Source organism: Motacilla alba, chromosome 2 (genome assembly GCF_015832195.1).
Source record: "Motacilla alba alba isolate MOTALB_02 chromosome 2, Motacilla_alba_V1.0_pri, whole genome shotgun sequence".
NCBI classification, from domain to species: domain Eukaryota; kingdom Metazoa; phylum Chordata; class Aves; order Passeriformes; family Motacillidae; genus Motacilla; species Motacilla alba.
In genome coordinates this window covers 77,383,300-77,399,657 of record NC_052017.1, presented here as the reverse complement: position 1 = coordinate 77,399,657, position 16,358 = coordinate 77,383,300, and the positions used below count along the sequence as shown (strand labels likewise).

The following is a 16,358-nucleotide window of genomic DNA, read 5'->3' as shown; positions in this document are numbered from 1 at the left end:
TGTCAACATACGACATTGCCCCTTATGCCCACCAAGAAAAGTTAATGCTAAGACTGGGAGGGGTAGCCTCAGCCAGTAACTCACCTGCTTCCGTTGTGTCCTGCTGCAAATGCAGGACCTGCCACTTTACATCCCTCCACACTTGAGCTTCTATGGAGGTAACAGAACACTGTCTTCAGAGTAACACTTCTACTAGTGTATTTTGATCACAGACACATAATCCCAAATGCAAACTAAAAACAGAGGTAAAACCTGTGCTGTGTAAGGGAAAGAGGCTGACTGGATTACCTTTCACATGGCAAAGTCTGGCACCATTATTCACAGCTCCTAACAGCTCAAGATACCACTTATAAGCATTGAAAAAAACCTGGAGCCAGGTTCCAACAGCTTCCTTATCAGTTAATTTCATCTTCCATTATAAAAATTAGTCTGTCCCTTTAGAAATTTCTTGACAAAATATAATTGGCTACTGTTTTCCATTGCTACCATTTCAAAGGTGAGTTTGCTTTACAAGTGTCAGTGTGGTAATGCTTGTCCCTAGTTCGCTATTCAATTGCACACTTCTAATAAGACATTTCTTTCCATTTTCATACATAAATAGAGGAAGCACTGCTTGTAACTGCAACCTTGAACCACATGTGATAAGGTACTTAGTATTTACATAACATCCGCACTAAAACTGATAAGAGCATCACGTTGTACACAAGTTAGAAGTTATGCAAAAAATGCATGACTCGAGAGCAGCTTTCGCAGCTCTGAATCTCTGTGGTGTCTGAATCTTTGTCGACTTCAAGCTGCCTAATCTGCTCTAAGGACATAATGTACAGTACACCGTTTGTTCAGCTTGTGGAGAGTCAGATTTAAGGATTTCATATTCAAACAGCACTGACTCAAGTAGCAATGTTCAAGGACTTCTCAAAGTGCATCTGTAGAGCTTATCAATACCACAAGTTGAATACTACTCTACTTGACTATGTTTTCTTTAGCCAAGGCCTTGGGTTTTGCTTTGATCTAGCATCAGTGTGAAGCTATAATTGAAAAATCAAGCCTTCACTTAGAAAACTTCTGTAGGCTACTGCTGTCCACCATTTGTTCTACAGATATGGACCTGCATGTGATGCAGGGTAAACACATTCTAAGTCCATTGACTTTAAGAAAAAGTACATGTATATTTATCTATGTGGGCACCTACACACACATTTCCCCATTTCATAATCTATACAACATACGTACACATGACAATACTTTCCAAAAGAGCTGTATCAGCATATTAGGGGCATTAAGACACTGCACTGCATTGCAATAGCTCTGCTCATTTCTGAAATGTGAACAAATGCATTTGATACGTACACTGTCAGCATGCTTGGGATTAACAGAGATCAGCAACCAATTTGGAGTAATTGAATATTCACAGCAGCGTCTGGTCCGATCTGTTAACACAGTTACGCACAGGGAATGTAGGGCAAGCATTTTTAAAAATGCCCAGAAAAACAACCCAGAAGAAAACCAAGGGTATTGCTTAAGAAAAAATGGACCCCCAGCAGCCTTATACTTCTTGGCCTCCTGTTCACCTTCCGCACAGTCTTTGCTGGCTGCAGCCTGTGCCCACATCAAGGGTTTTGTTCATGTACAAACTCAGTGCAGTGATCACATTCTTCCTAGAAATACATGCTCATGTGCTGGATTTACCGAGCCTTTGTCACGCTCCCTTGCTTTCCTGATCACGCAGCAATACTGCCCTCTTTTCCCCCCCAACTGAGGACATGAGAAAAACATTAACATATCTCAAATGCCTAGCAGACCTTGAAGTATCCTTGTCAGAGCTTTACATTTCCTGGGCAAATCTTGTGGTCACAGAAGCTCTCTGTAATTGCATTTTAGCCATTAATGATGCACTGATAACGCCAATGAAGCCTGACCATCAGATTTCAATGTATATTAAATGCCTGCCTGAAAGCAGCATTAATAATGGAATGGATTTATTATTTTCTTCTAATTAGAACTCCTTGCTGATGCTAGTGAAAAAACACACTTTCAAGAGAGAAATAATCAGCAGTAAAATACATGTAATTATTTTCGTTATAGGCTTCTATCACTTCTGCCTATTAAGATTGCTCCCTTCCCAAATCTGTTTCCCAATTCTACCACATGTGGAAAGTTTGGACAAAGTACTCAGGGGCAGGAACGCATCTCACTAGAAATGCATGGTTTTTCAAAGTAGCTTATTTTATCATCATAGGCAAAACAGTACTTTTGTGTCATTCAGGCCTACAGTAACTCTGGTGATTTGATACACGAACATTCTCCGAGGCCGTTCTCTGGAGAGGCACGTTTAATTTAAAAATGGAACAACTGTTTCCAAGAGGCAAGATTTTATCTTTCCTGTAAAAGTCATCAGCTCCACAAAGTTACAAATCACTGGAGAAAAATCCTGCAGCAAGCTTTCAGTAGAGGCTCAGACATTTAGCAGCCAAACACCTTGGGAAAGGCCTCCTGCCCTTGGCGTGCTCTAGATGCTGCTGAGCAAGAGCTCCTGGAGCTTCCCTTGGCAGCTCCAACATGCCGCTCGCTGTTCTTGCTATCCCTGACAAAGCCTGGAATGGAGGACGAGAAGGTTATCTGACCCTCGTGCTCCTCGTGAGCCGAAGGATGCTCCGTGAGGCTTGCTGCTGTGTTGAGCTTTGCTGCCTTTACAGTGAGTCCCCCCACTGCCCTGCTGCTGGCTGGGGAGCGCGTTGGGCCCGGCCATCACCACCCAGACAGATCCCGTGCTCCAAGCACCAGGAACTGCCAGCCTGCCCCGTGCCCCAGTGTGTGCGCACATGTACTCAGGTGTCAGAGAGAAAAGCAGGGAGCAAGGCTGCAGGGATGAAGGAGCAGGATGAAGGATGAATGGGAACTGAATCTGAAGCTTGGAGAGACCAAACAAATAAAAGCACAGGAGCCCATGCATGGAAGACAGAACAAAGGGCAGGTAGGAGGCACAAAAAAAACCCCTCAAACCAAAAAAATGAACAAGGAAGACTACTAGGGTGCTTTGAGGAAGCACCCTTTACTTCTACCCCCATTTGTAGACATCCTTATAACTCCAGAACATCCAGAAGCTGCTTAGAGACAACTGTTACTGCCCCCCCAGTACAGGTCCCTCTCCTCTCCGTTGTGTGCCACAACCACCTAGCTGCTAAGGTGCAGCACACTACTTTTTCTACAGTGCAAAAAGCATTTCTGAACTCTCCAGGATATGACTTTGCAACACAGAGGGGTTTTCTCCATGTACATTTTGTGACTATTCTTGGTAAAGTCAGCTTGGGTAGATAAATCTCCTTAAGTCATCTCTCAGCTTCAGCATGTGTATGCTAAACAGGACCTGGCTTGTTTTACAAAATAAAGAGTGCTGGATGAGGAGGAGGCACATGACTTACACTAACATTTTCTTCCCCTGGTTTAGCATAAATAAAAGCACCACTATGAAAGAGCGCTTAAAGTTCCTTTTGCAGCTAACATTGAAAGAGTTTATTATCACACTGCAGAAATGCTTTAGGGGAAATCTTGCTCTGATAGTGTTCTCATGAGAACACTTGACGTTTTCAAACAAGTAACTTCAAAATGTTCAAGAATACAAATGTCACGAGGCTCCCAAAGGTGCAATGACACATCTTATCACAAAGGGAAGCTCCTGTGTTGCCTGCTTAAAGAACCTGAAGCTCTGCAAGAAGTACCTCATCTTTCAAACAGCATTTCAAACATCAAGCTTTGAAAGTGATCTGGCATTGAAATACCAGTCTGGCTGCTCAGATTTAGTTTGTTTAAAGTTATCTTGTACAGTGAAGGGTACCTGGAGCTGCAGAAGATTCCCCTTTGTTTTTGTATTCTCCGGTACACAGAGGTAACATAGATTTCAGGAACTGCTTGAGTGACCACAGGATAGGGCAAAGATCAAATGAGCTTTCCATCTACAGAACCAGCACCATGCAGCCAGAGGCACTGCAGCCTTCCCCAGAGGAGCTGCCAGTAGGCACAGTCCCCTTTCCTACAGATTCATCACTTCACCTTGTCATACCTGCTGTCCAGCCCATGGGCTGGGATCACCAGCACACCTGTTGCAGTACCCTACACACCTGCCCAATGGCTACACTTTTTAAATTATTCTAATGACTTGAAATAGCAATTAAAAAAAAAAGATTTTTCACAGCTCAAACCCATAAGTGCAGTCTTCAGTCTCTGATGGAGAAGTGGAGTGGGGATGGGACATGGCTCTTCCAAACAGCGGCTCCAAGGGGGCTGACTGTAAAGCAGAGAGAGACAGTGGCCTCTGGACACCACTATCAACTTATTTTAAATGGTGCTTGCACATGCACTAGCATTTTCTCAGAAGCCATCATTGTGTAAAATCCTGTCCAGAATGATCCAGTCATTTGACTTTTTAATTTAAAAAATAAAAAAAAAAATTACTATGAAATTTAAAAATCCATTTAATAAAAAATAGGGTGCTCTAGGCCACTTGTGTTTTGCTCAACTCATCTTCTCCAAGTAAAAATTTCAGGGGCCACCCACCATTTATCTGCACTGTAAGGTACAAAGCCTCACCAGAGCAAAACTGAGCAATGCCCTGTTGCAGAGCGAAGTATCCCCGCATGTAATTGTGCTTAACCTAAACCATATGTTCCTAAAAACACGAACAATGATGAACAATGAGACCAGCCTCACATCCAAGGGAATTTAGGAACAGGGGAACAACCGAAGTGACAAGCCTGTTCATCATGGAGCTACAGATTCATTGTTGTCATCATTTTTTGGCACGATACTGCCTGAATTCCTTCCCGTGTTTTGTGAACAGCTGAACTGTGTTCCCTTACAAAAGAAATTAATATGGCAGCCTGTGTACATCTGCTTTAATCTTAAAACAAAGCAGTTTTGCTATCTTTAGTACAAGCATAATAAAGGAACCAAAAAAAAAAGACAGATGGTTTGGATTTTCTTTGCAGAAAGCAAGAGAGAAGACTGACATCTCAACTGTTTACGTAGCCACAACCCATTACATGGCCACAGCAAACCAGGGGGGACACAGAAAGTACCTCTTTGTCAGAGTCTCAGATGCCGACTGCTTTCAATCAGGTCTTATAAAAAGCATAAAACTGAAAAAAGCTCACAGATAAATGCTTTTGTTCATACAGATTTAATTTATATGGGTAGGAAAACACTTAACAACGACCACACTAATGCCAAACAAATTAATTTCAGTAAAGCTAGAGCAAACACTACCGTTCTGTTTAGGCAGCACAGAACAAAACCCTTGAAAATTCAACATTAAGGGAGTTATTTATGGTCATTGCTCAGCCCTCCTGCCCCCATCATTTGTGCGTTAGAAATCTCCTGACTGCTCACTTGCAAACTCCCTGACTTCTGACCAAAACTGGCCACACACTGATAGCCTGAAAGTTCATTCTGCAGGGATAATATAATCACCCTGGTCTGGCAGTTGGGATGGGTATTAGGGTTTGGTTTTTAGGTTTTTGTTTTGTTTTGCATTGTTTTGGTTTTTTTTTCAGCCTTTCTTTTAAAATATCTCACTTCAGGATTAAAACTTTCCCCTTCCTGAAATCAATCAAACTGATAGTGGTTTTGGCAGAAAGGGAAGTAACAGGAAAAAAATAAGGACAGAACATGTGCAACATATCCAAGAAGTAATTCATAACTTGCTCTGTATTTTTTATGTAATAGATACATAGTTCAGGGAAAACTACACACAAAAAGAGGCTTTCCCTATTACCCTTTAACAACCATTCAGAGAATGGCAGTCAGGTAAAAATATTAGCCTTGACATAAAGGGATAAAAAGACAAGCTGAATTAGCTCATGAATTAGGGGCAGAAAAAAATACTGTCTGATACAGATATTGCTTCTTTCAGCATAATTAAATGCCTTTTTAATACTTCCATGTTGGAGAATTTAAGAGACCCAAATTAATGATTTTTCCAATTAGCAACTATTTAAAAAGTAAAAGAAGATGGCACACATGGAAAAAATCCAAAACACTTGTTCAATTTGTGAGTGCTTCCACTTGAACCAGTGCTCAAACACGGTACTGACAAGTAACACTTGGGGTTTAGAAGCAGCATTTCCATTAAGGAAAACGTTTGCTGCAGTTGCATTAAATCCTCACCAGGCACGGGGAGGCTTTTGTGCGTTGCAGTTACACTCCATTAAATACTTCCCAGGAGGGCTGGGGTGGCACGGCTCAGTGGGCCTGTGGGACACGTGTGCGTGCAGGGCACGTGCAGCCTCTGCCGCGTCGCTTGCTTCACTGGCACCTTTCTGCAAAGAGCATGGGATGGAGCAAGCACAAGTGAGTGGGGCACGGCGACCCCTCCTTGCAGTTCCTTCTAGGAGATGCCCCACAGGCTGGCGTACCAAAGGGCCCCGGGGACCGCCAAGTGCAGTTGTGCAAGGCAGGGAGGCCAGACTCCCTGCGGATGCTCCCGGAGGAAGCTGCCGGCTCACATCTGTCACGAACTCTGTTTACAGGCGCGCCAACAGATGCTTGCAGCGAGAGTCGCTGAACTTTGACATCCAACATAAAGATGTAAACACTTCTCCACAGAAGATAAATCCTGAGTACTAAAAGGCGCTCTGGCTGACTTTTGGCCCTCCCCAGCCCCACACCATTCGCCAAACCCAAAACTCCCACACATATCCCTTAAAAACAACAATAAGAAAGGCCCAAAGCACAAAAAAAACTCCAAGAAATTAACATACTAATAACCACAGCACCAAGATTTTTAAAGTATGCTAACCAGTAGAATTATTACAAGTAAGCCAAATATAACTGACTGGAGAATAAAATGAACTTTACAATGTTTAGACAGATGGAATCTGATTTCCTGCTGTAAAGCTGCTGAATCTGGCATTGACCCTGAGCCCCAAAGGCAGAGGATCTGCTGCCCAAAACATACATGAGCTACCCAATTCCGGAATCAGTAGTCACTACCCTTCATATGCACCATTAAATTAAAAAGCATTAAAGTCTTCATAAATAAGGTTTGCAAAAAGAGATGGATACATTTAATGCTAAGAGCAGCCAAGACCAAAGCCCACTGCATATATTTGTGTATTTTCTTAAGAGGCTGTATATACAAGGGAGTTCACAAAAGGCTTCTTTAAAATGCTCCCTTGTAAATGTGCATTTGAAGGGTAATAGATATTGAATTCAGGGAAATGTCCAAAAAATCACTATTTGGAAATATTTTTAGGCCTTCATGCAGAAGAGCTAGAAGCAATCATGATGTTTTTCAATGCTAGCTAAGAAAATCCTTGTACAGAAGGATTTACTTCTCTGATGCCTGATCCTATGAGCTATGGATGCAGCCAAACACAGCATTTACTGATAAACAGTCCTACTGACTTCAGTAACTTAAGCCAAGTAACTTCAGTGGTGTTATTCATGCCTTGTGAATATGAACGGAAGACTTTTATTTAAAAGGGCTCCTCACAACAGCAAAGGCTAGCACAAGAGAGTCCCAAGTGAGGGTGAGAAAGGACACAAGTCGAAGAAAAGAGTCCTTATGAGAAATGCTTAGCCATTACCTGCATCTGGGGCATTCTTTTTAATTTTAAACCAAAAGTGAGGAAAACATGAGCTCTCCTGACATAACCACACAAATAACATCAACATGATCTTATTGATAACTCAAAAGTCAAACAAAAGGACCACCCCCCCACCCCCCCCAAACTAAGCTAAACAGACAGAACAAACCCCAAACCTCAAACAAAGCCCAGGTCTACAACTTCTGAGGTCACGAATGAGAAACTCTCCCAGCCTTCAAACCAGAAAGAAAAAAAAAGTGAAAACCTCCATGGAAAACATACTTGAGTTGTGTTTAACAAGGAACATCTGTAGCCTTCCAATTCCTGAGATGCAGAAATGCCGCAGAAGAGCCACAATAAGTTAAACACACAGGAAAAAATACTTTTGTGGCTGCCCAAACCATTTACAGGTGCCTCTGATTTGAAACTAAGGATACCAAGCTCTACTCTGTTTGCTGACATAACACCATGCCATGAAGGACTTCTTTGTGAAGAAAATTCCCTGAAAGCTGTTGTAACTGACAAAGTTTTTACTGGTGAAATATGACATCTGTTTCTAAAGAGCCTACATTTTTTGCATATTATCAGTCAGCTGTTTCTATTTATAACATTCTATGTAAAAGCTTCTCTCAGTCAGCTAAGTAGGTATGCAATCAAGTATCCTGAAATTTTTGTGTCAGACTGAGGACAGTTTGCAGCAGTTGATTCAACTGTTACTTATTCCTGAATGAGTTTGTTCCGGTAAGATTTCCCCTACGCACACATACATTAGTTATGTCTTACACATATACAATTCTTCCCTTGCAAGGGAATAGATGTTATTAAAAATGTGTGTTCTCAGGTGCTGTTCTGGAAGTCTTCAATTCTCAAAGGCTTAAACACAGTGCTACTTACACCAACAGCAATAATTGCATTAAAAAAAAAAAAAAAAAGAGCCCTTAGTCCACAGACTATATATTTATAGTGCTGATTATATATTTATTGGCATTACTTTTATACATACTTGGATGTATAAATGGAAGAAAAAGCAGAGAGTCCTATTTAGGTGACTAGAAAAATGTTCTTGAAATCAATGCCATGCAAAACAACACAGCTCTTCTGAAAGATTTCACTCTCCCCCAAGCTTTTTGTATTTGCTATCTATGCTTTCACTGCAGACAGCTTCACGTGTGTCTGTACAAGTCAGGAGCACAATGCAGTCCTCTTTGATCAGAAATAAACTTCACAGTATTCAGAAAAAAAAAAGGATAGAAACTGGAAAGAGGCTTTTTCTCAATGGAACCATTGATTACTGAATATACACAAGTAAGTAATTTCAAACAATGCATAGAATGATAGCAGGGCTTTTAGGACTTTATTCAAACATTCACTTGAGTACTTTATAAGCTCGCACAACTTCATTAAAAATGCAGTAAGACAATGAGGAAATGTCTGCTTTACTGTAAATAAAATCTTTAAGGAAGAAATCATTTTCACCCCAAAACTAAATGCAGCAAAAATATCCTCAAACATGAAAAAAAAATTCAGTAACTGTAACATCATCTTATATATGAATGTGTATCTAAACACACAAGGAAAGATTAGAACCTATTTTTTTAATTCTAAATGTTCATAGACTTCATTGACATACTTAATATATTCCTACTAAGTATGAATATACTGTATTAATACAGTATAGTCATAGACATGGTGTTTCCAAAACATCCAGGACAGAGCCCTTCACCAGCTCTCTGCACTAATGGAACAGAAAAAAAAACAACACAACCGACCCACCCACCAGCTAGCAAATGAGTACAGCATCTTCTCTTCTGGAAAGCATGAGGTCTGCGCTTATGAAGGGAAACATATTTACCATATGAATTGTCTGCACATGGTAGCTTTTCCAGTCACTGCAGAGTCCCTATTTTGAAGGCCAGCCTGCAGGAAGCTTTGGAGAGCTACTCCAGAGCCAGCTGCAGCCCAGCACCATGAACGTGTGCTAAGAGGGAGGTCACACCTTTCATCTCCCACTCCTTTATCTTGGGCCAGGGTGCTGAAACACAGGCCTGACATACCCTTCCCCTCCTTGTATTTAATGAGGTTTTCATCTACCCCCATACAGTGCCACATTTTTCTTCTTTTCATAAAGAGCTATGAATTTTTCATAGCTATTTGCTCAGGGAAATCCAAACTTACAATGTAATATTCCCATTTTAGTACACCATATCTCATGTATTGGGTATTTCCCACAGACCACCAAATCAGCTAGTTTTACAACCATCTCACACAGAGGATGACAACAGCAGGAAACAGTATCACAGTTGTCTATAATAATAATTAGCAAATGAACTGCTTAACTGTAACTCTCAGGTAATATATACAAGAACACTTGAGGAGGAATTATATCACCATGTGATAATCAAGAAATTGCTATGCAGCTTGTTAAAATATCATTATATAATCCTACCTTCACACTGGGTAGGATTCCCTACAACCACCCCTTCAGCATACAACAGCATGGTGCTACAGACTTTTGTGGCAAATTAATTTCTGTAACTCACAACAGAACAGAAAGAAGAAATTAAGAAGTAATGTACTGTGCTAAGAAATTTTAATAATTCTGCAAACCAACATTGGCAAAGACTTGAAGTCCAGACTCGTGAAAGTAAAATCTGAAACCAGCGGGAACAACAGAACTTCCCAGTCCCACTGTCCTGCCAATCATGTCTTCAGAAGACATGCAGAATGCTTAGTGGAAAGGTGAGAAGTGCAAAGTCTAGTAGAAGCTAAGGAATCAGAGAAGATGAATAACAATGCCGTGCTTTGATAAGGTCCCAACATTTTCATCAGTTTGTCATTAGACTTGAACATGAGCTTCAGCTGTCAAAATGATGTGGGAATCAATACACCAACCATGCTTCAAAAAGCATCATCACCCCATATTTCTGCAATCTCACCCCTTGCTTCTCTCTGGTTCTTCAAAGTGATATTGAGCATTGCAGGGATTGCCAAACAGACAGAGGTGATAGTCAAGCATTATCTCAGTTCCATTTCAACTGCTTGCAACCTTCTGCAGCCCACAGGCAAGCAAACAGCAAGGGCAGGATGGCCTAAAAGCACATCAGGAAAAGCAATGGGAGAAAAGATAATAAATGACCAATGTCAGCTAGCACAGTCCTTTTACACAAAGTCCACTCCTGAAACCATAAGCCCGGAAAATGACTATAGTTATCAAATGCAGTGAATTTCTACTATGCCTTGGGCTATGCAGCTGCCAGCTCAGACCTGCTGAGGAGGTGGAATGCCACAGCACAGGTCTGAAGGCCAATCCTATGTCCTTCCCATTTTGCACCACCTGATTTTAACACATGCACATCCAAATAAAGGAGGCAATTTTTTGCCCAGTGATGTTTGTAACAATAGGGTTTTCTAAGCAATCAATTGGATGGCATCATGGTAAAGACTTGAGACTTTTTCCGTATTACCTGAAGTTTTAGCTCACATTATGGACACCATGGAAAGGCAGTAACACCATGCACAACATGCACACAGAACACCATAAAGTAGCAACTTATATGCTGGTGGATGTCAGCACTAGGTCTGCCACTCTTTTCTAGGGCACCAAAGCAAGCTGTACCTTTTACCCTTTTACAGTGGCATCTGTGGTTCCCTTAAGTATGAGGATTTTGCAGCTCAAAACACTTCTCAAAGTCAAGCTCTTTATGGCTACACATCCAATTACAAAATCCTGTGAAAATTACAGGTAGTCTCCCATGGAAGCATGTGGGTGACTCATACGAGGAGCTGGAGAAGGCTTGTTTTAAGATGACATTTCCTGGAGGATGTTAGTGTAACAACACAGCAGCTTTTCTACACTGCAGCTCAAATGTAATTGTGATGCTTTAATGTGATGGAGCCTTCTTATTTTCACTTGAAAAAGCCAACAGAGGAGATAGTTTCACCCTTTCCACTTAACTGGACTTCAAATTTCAGTAAAAAAAGTCAAAATATGAAACGTCTCAAATCTGAGAACCAATAACCTGGCCACCAATAACTTGGTGCAAGAGAAAAGGATGACAAAATCATAAAATGACTTGGACTGGAAGAGACTTGTAAAGGTCATCTATCCAATCCCCCTGCTGCAAGGGGAATACCTTCCAATAGACTATGCTGCTCAAAACCCCATTCAACCTGACCTGGAAGACTTTCAGGTATCCACAGCTTCTCTGGGCAGCATGCTCCAGTGACTCATAACCCTCTAAATAAAGAATTTCTTCCTTAATCTCATCTAAATCTACCTTCTTTTAGTATAAAAAAACTACCCCTTGTACTACTGCAACAGGCCCTACTGAAAGGTTTCTCCCCAGCTTTCCTGTAGGCCCCCTTTTGGTACTGGAAGGTGCTATAAGGTCCCCCTGGAGCCTTCTCCATGCTGAACAACCACAAGTTTCTCAGCCTGACCTCATAAGAAAGGTGTTCCATCCCTTTGATCATTTCCATGGCCTTCTGTGGTTTTTAGGGTAATTAGGATGAGGGAAGAGACAGAGAAATCTTGACTCCATGTTTCAGAAGGCTGGTTTATTATATTATGATATATATTATATTAAAAATGCTACACTAAAACTATACTAAAAGAACAGAGAGAAAGATGCATCAGAAAGTGAGACAGGAATAGAAAGGAATGTATAACAAAGGCTTGTGACTCCCAGAGAGTCTGAATGAGCTGCATTTTTGATTGGTCATTAAGTAGAAACACTTTACATTGACCAATCAAGGAAGCACTTGTTGCATTTTACACTAGCAGATAATAATTGTTTACATCTTAAAGCTGAGGCCCCTCAGCTTCTCAGGAGAAGAAAATCCTGACAAAAGGATTTTCATAAAATATTATGGCTACAGCGTTCTTCCATGGCTCCAACAGGTCGATGACCTTTCAGTGCTGGGGGTCTCAGAGCTGGATACAGCACTCCAGGTGAGGTCTCATGAGAGTGGAATAGAGGGGCAGAATTCCTTCCCTTGACCTACTGGCAATGCTGCTTTTGATACAACCCAAAATGCACTTTGTTTCCTGGGCTGTCAACACACTGCCACCTCATGTCCAACTTTTCACCCACCAGCACCCCCTGAAATCTCTCTTTGCAGGACTGTTCTCAATCAATCTAAATGGATACCAGGGGATGCCCCAACCCAAATGCATGGACCTTCTACTTGACCTCATAGAACTTAATGAAGTATATGCATGTGCCCACTTCTCAAGCTGGTCCAGGTCCCTCTGGATAGCATTCCATCCTTCAGGCTTGTCAGCTGCAGCACTCAGCTTGGTGTCATCTGCAAACTTGCTGAGGCTGTGCTCTATCCCACTGCCAATGCTGTTGATGAAGGCACTAAGCAGTTCTGGTCCCAGTCCAGAACTCCAAGGGACATCCTTGTCACCAATTCAGCTCTTGACCACCACTGTCTGGACACAACCATCCAACCAATTCCTCATTCACCAAAGAGTTCATCCATCCAATCCCTATCTCCCTATCTCTCCAATTTAGAAGGAAGGATGTTGTGGGGTTCCATGTCAAAGGCTTTAGAGAAGTCCAGACAGATGATGTGCACAGCTCTTCCCTTCTTCACTGATGTGGTTTCTCCATCATTTTCATCCCACAGCGCCAGCACAGCAGCAATTTAATCATGAGTACATTACATTTTGCCCATCAAAAGCAACTCTGCAATTCTGTCTGGTTCCTTTCCTGCCTGGAGAAAGGCATGTAAAGAAAGCAAGGGTTCTCTGTTTCTGAAAGACATGCTTTTATTTTTTGGCCATGTGCCAGCCTCAACTTTCTGTTACTGTAAGGGAATATAACCTTGGAGAGGCCACCTTCCTCCAATAAACTACATAATCACCAACCTATGTGGAACAAGACTCTCACACCCAGCAGCATTACTTCAGCTTTGTCAGACACAGTCATAGCAACTGACTGGAGAGGCAACAGAAAGAACTATTAAAACCAAGTTACACATTCAGGTCATACAAAATTAATATTTTATTCACAAACCTTTTAGCTTCTCACTATGCCCTCCACACAAGGAGAAAATGCACAGCTGGTGTCACCATCATAACTCTGGGGGTCTTGACAACAGAATGGCCTCTGCAGCGCCAGGCATGTTGGCATAGATGTGACTCACCTTTGTCAGCAAGACTTCAATCTTAGAATGATTATGGAGATGTGGTAGGGTGGCTCCCACAGTGGAATGTTGCCACGAAGGGCTACACGCTGTTTAGGAGAAACAGACCAGGAAGGCATGGAGGTGGAGCTGCCCTCTCAGTGAGGCAACACTCAGAAGGTATTGAACTCTGTTTCAGGGTGGATGATGAGCTTAGGGGTCAGGACAAAAGGGCAGACAAGTAAGGCTGACACTCTGTGTGTTTGCTCCAGGCTGCTGGACCAGGAGGAGGAGGTGGGTAAGCCCTTCTAGGCAATTACAGCAGCCTCAAAGTCACATGGGGGGGAGGGGGGCGGCTTTAACTGCCCTGACATCTGCTGGAAAGCTACACAGCAAACAAGCCAGGAGGTTCCTGGAAATCACCCCAATCTTCAAGAGGAGCAAAAAGAAGGACACAGGAAACTATCAGCCAGGCAAGCCTCACCTCAATCCCTGGAAAGGTGATGGAGTACCTCATTCTGTAAGCCATCTCGACCCACAAAGGAGGCAAGAAGATGATCAGGAGTAGTCAGCATGGGTTCACTAAAAGTAACTCATGCTTGACCAGACTGATTGCCTTCTGTGCTGAAACAACTACCTGGATGGATGCATGGAGCGCAGTGGATGTTTTCTACCTTGATGTCAGCAAGGCTTTTGACACTGTCTCTCACTAAATCCTCATAGGCAAACTCAGCCTATGGACAGCAGAATGAATTTGGAACTGGCTGAGTGGCAGATTCCAGAAGGTTCTGATCTGTGGTACACAGTCTGGTTGGAGGTCTGTCACTCATGGTGTCCCCCAGGATTCTATACTGGGCCCAGTGTTATTTAATTTGTCCATCAGTGGCTTGGATGAGGGAATAGAGTCCCTTCTCATCAAGTTCACTGCTGACACAAAGCTGAGAGGAGAGTTCGATATTTCAGGTTGTGCAGCCTTTCAGAGGGACCAGGACATGTTGATGAGCTGGGCAGAGAATAATCTTCTGAAATTCAACAAAGGCAAGTGCAGGGTCCTGCACAGAAGAACCTGTGGATCCTGGTGGACAATAAACTGTCCATGAGCCAACAGTGTGTCCTTACGGCCAAGAAGGCCAATGGCATACCTGGGACACGATTAGGAAGAGCATTGCCAGCAGGTCAAGGGAGGTGATCCTGCCTCTCTGCTCAGCCCTGGTGAGGCCACATCTGGAGTATTGTGTGCAGTCCTGGAGTCCACAGTACAAGAGACATGGAGCTTTTGGAGCGGGTCCATCTGAGACCTCTTGGTAAAGAGTCTGGAAAATCTCTTTTATTCACAGCCTTAAGAAAGGCTGAGGAAGCTGGACCTATTCAACCTCAAGAAGAGGCAACTATGAAATGACCTCATTAATCTGTATAAATATCTGAAGGGAGGATGTCAAGAGGATGGAGCTAGGCTCTGCTCGGTGGTACCAAACAACAGGAAAATAAGTCACCAGCAGAAACTGATGCACAGGAAGTTCCACCCAAACACAAGTAAAAACTTCTTTACTGCAGGTAAGGGGTGACCAAGCACTGGAACAGATTGCCCAGAGAGGTTGTGGAGTCTCCTTGACTGCAGATATTCAAGAACCACCTAGACACAATCCTGTGCCACGTGCTCTAGGATGACCCTGCTTGAGCAGGGAGGTTGGACCAGATGACCACTGTGGTCCCTTCCAATCTGTGATTCTGTGAAAGCTTATTTTTTACAGAGTTGTGAGAAAGACAAAACATAGAGGAGCAATGCCCATACCTGACCATAGTCGGTCCTGAATACAACAACTCCTTCTGCACAGGAATGAACAGTGCTGGGATAATGCTGATTATTTTCTCGCAGCCAGACCCGAGACCCCTGCAATAAAAAAAACAAAACACCAGAGTTATAGATGACATAACAGAAAATTTGAAAAAATAATTCTACTCACTATTTTTCTCTGGAAATATGTCTCAAGGAATAGGAGAGAAACACAAAGCAAACTCCAAATAAGCAATTGAAAGAAAATAAAATAATCTCTTAGCAAGTATTTGTTGGTTTCTGCTTGATCAGTAAACACAGGATAACTATGCTAAAGTGCTTTTTTTTTTAACAAGTTCCTAAATGCCGGCAAGAGCAGCTGGAGCAAATCCTCTGATTCTCTGAGTCATGTGCCTCATGCTAGCACATGTAAAATTACAGAACAGTGTTTGAATTTACACACAGAGCCAGCTGGCTCCCTACCTGTTTATTTTCAACCTCAGTCAGACACTCCCAGCACTTCTATCTTTCACCTTTTTTCTAAACTACTTTCCTTTATATGGTTCTCCTCTCTTGGCTGCACAACAATGCAGAGGATTAAAAAAGGTTACAAAGAACTGATATTTGCTATGGAGGCACTGAGACACTATACCTGAGACACCTAAGCCAGTCTAGCAGAGCAAGTAGAGCTTAATGCTGCATCTACCACCGGGATGATAGATGCAGCCTTAAGAAAACAGAAATATCTAGCATTGAGAACAAGGGAGGAGGACCACAGCTGATGCCACAGCTGCAGCAAAAGCCACCCCATAAGCAATAGCCACGCGAGTTGCTCCTGCATAGGAGAAGACTTTAGCTGGCATGAGAAC

The 16,358-nt window shown here is 42.4% G+C and overlaps 1 protein-coding gene across 2 annotated transcripts in view; it reads right to left on the bottom strand.

The window, feature by feature from the left end:
• Positions 1–16,358, bottom strand: part of MYO10 (myosin X) — a 161,748-nt gene that overhangs the window by 111,244 nt on the left and 34,146 nt on the right. Inside the window, exon 2 of one of the 2 annotated variants that reach the window (XM_038162276.1) lies at positions 15,508–15,606. In XM_038162276.1, the coding sequence (XP_038018204.1) occupies positions 15,508–15,606 (99 nt within the window). Of the gene's footprint in view, positions 1–13,736; positions 13,826–15,507; positions 15,607–16,358 lie in introns of those variants that run through there. The other variant, XM_038162284.1, reaches the window with a different exon arrangement.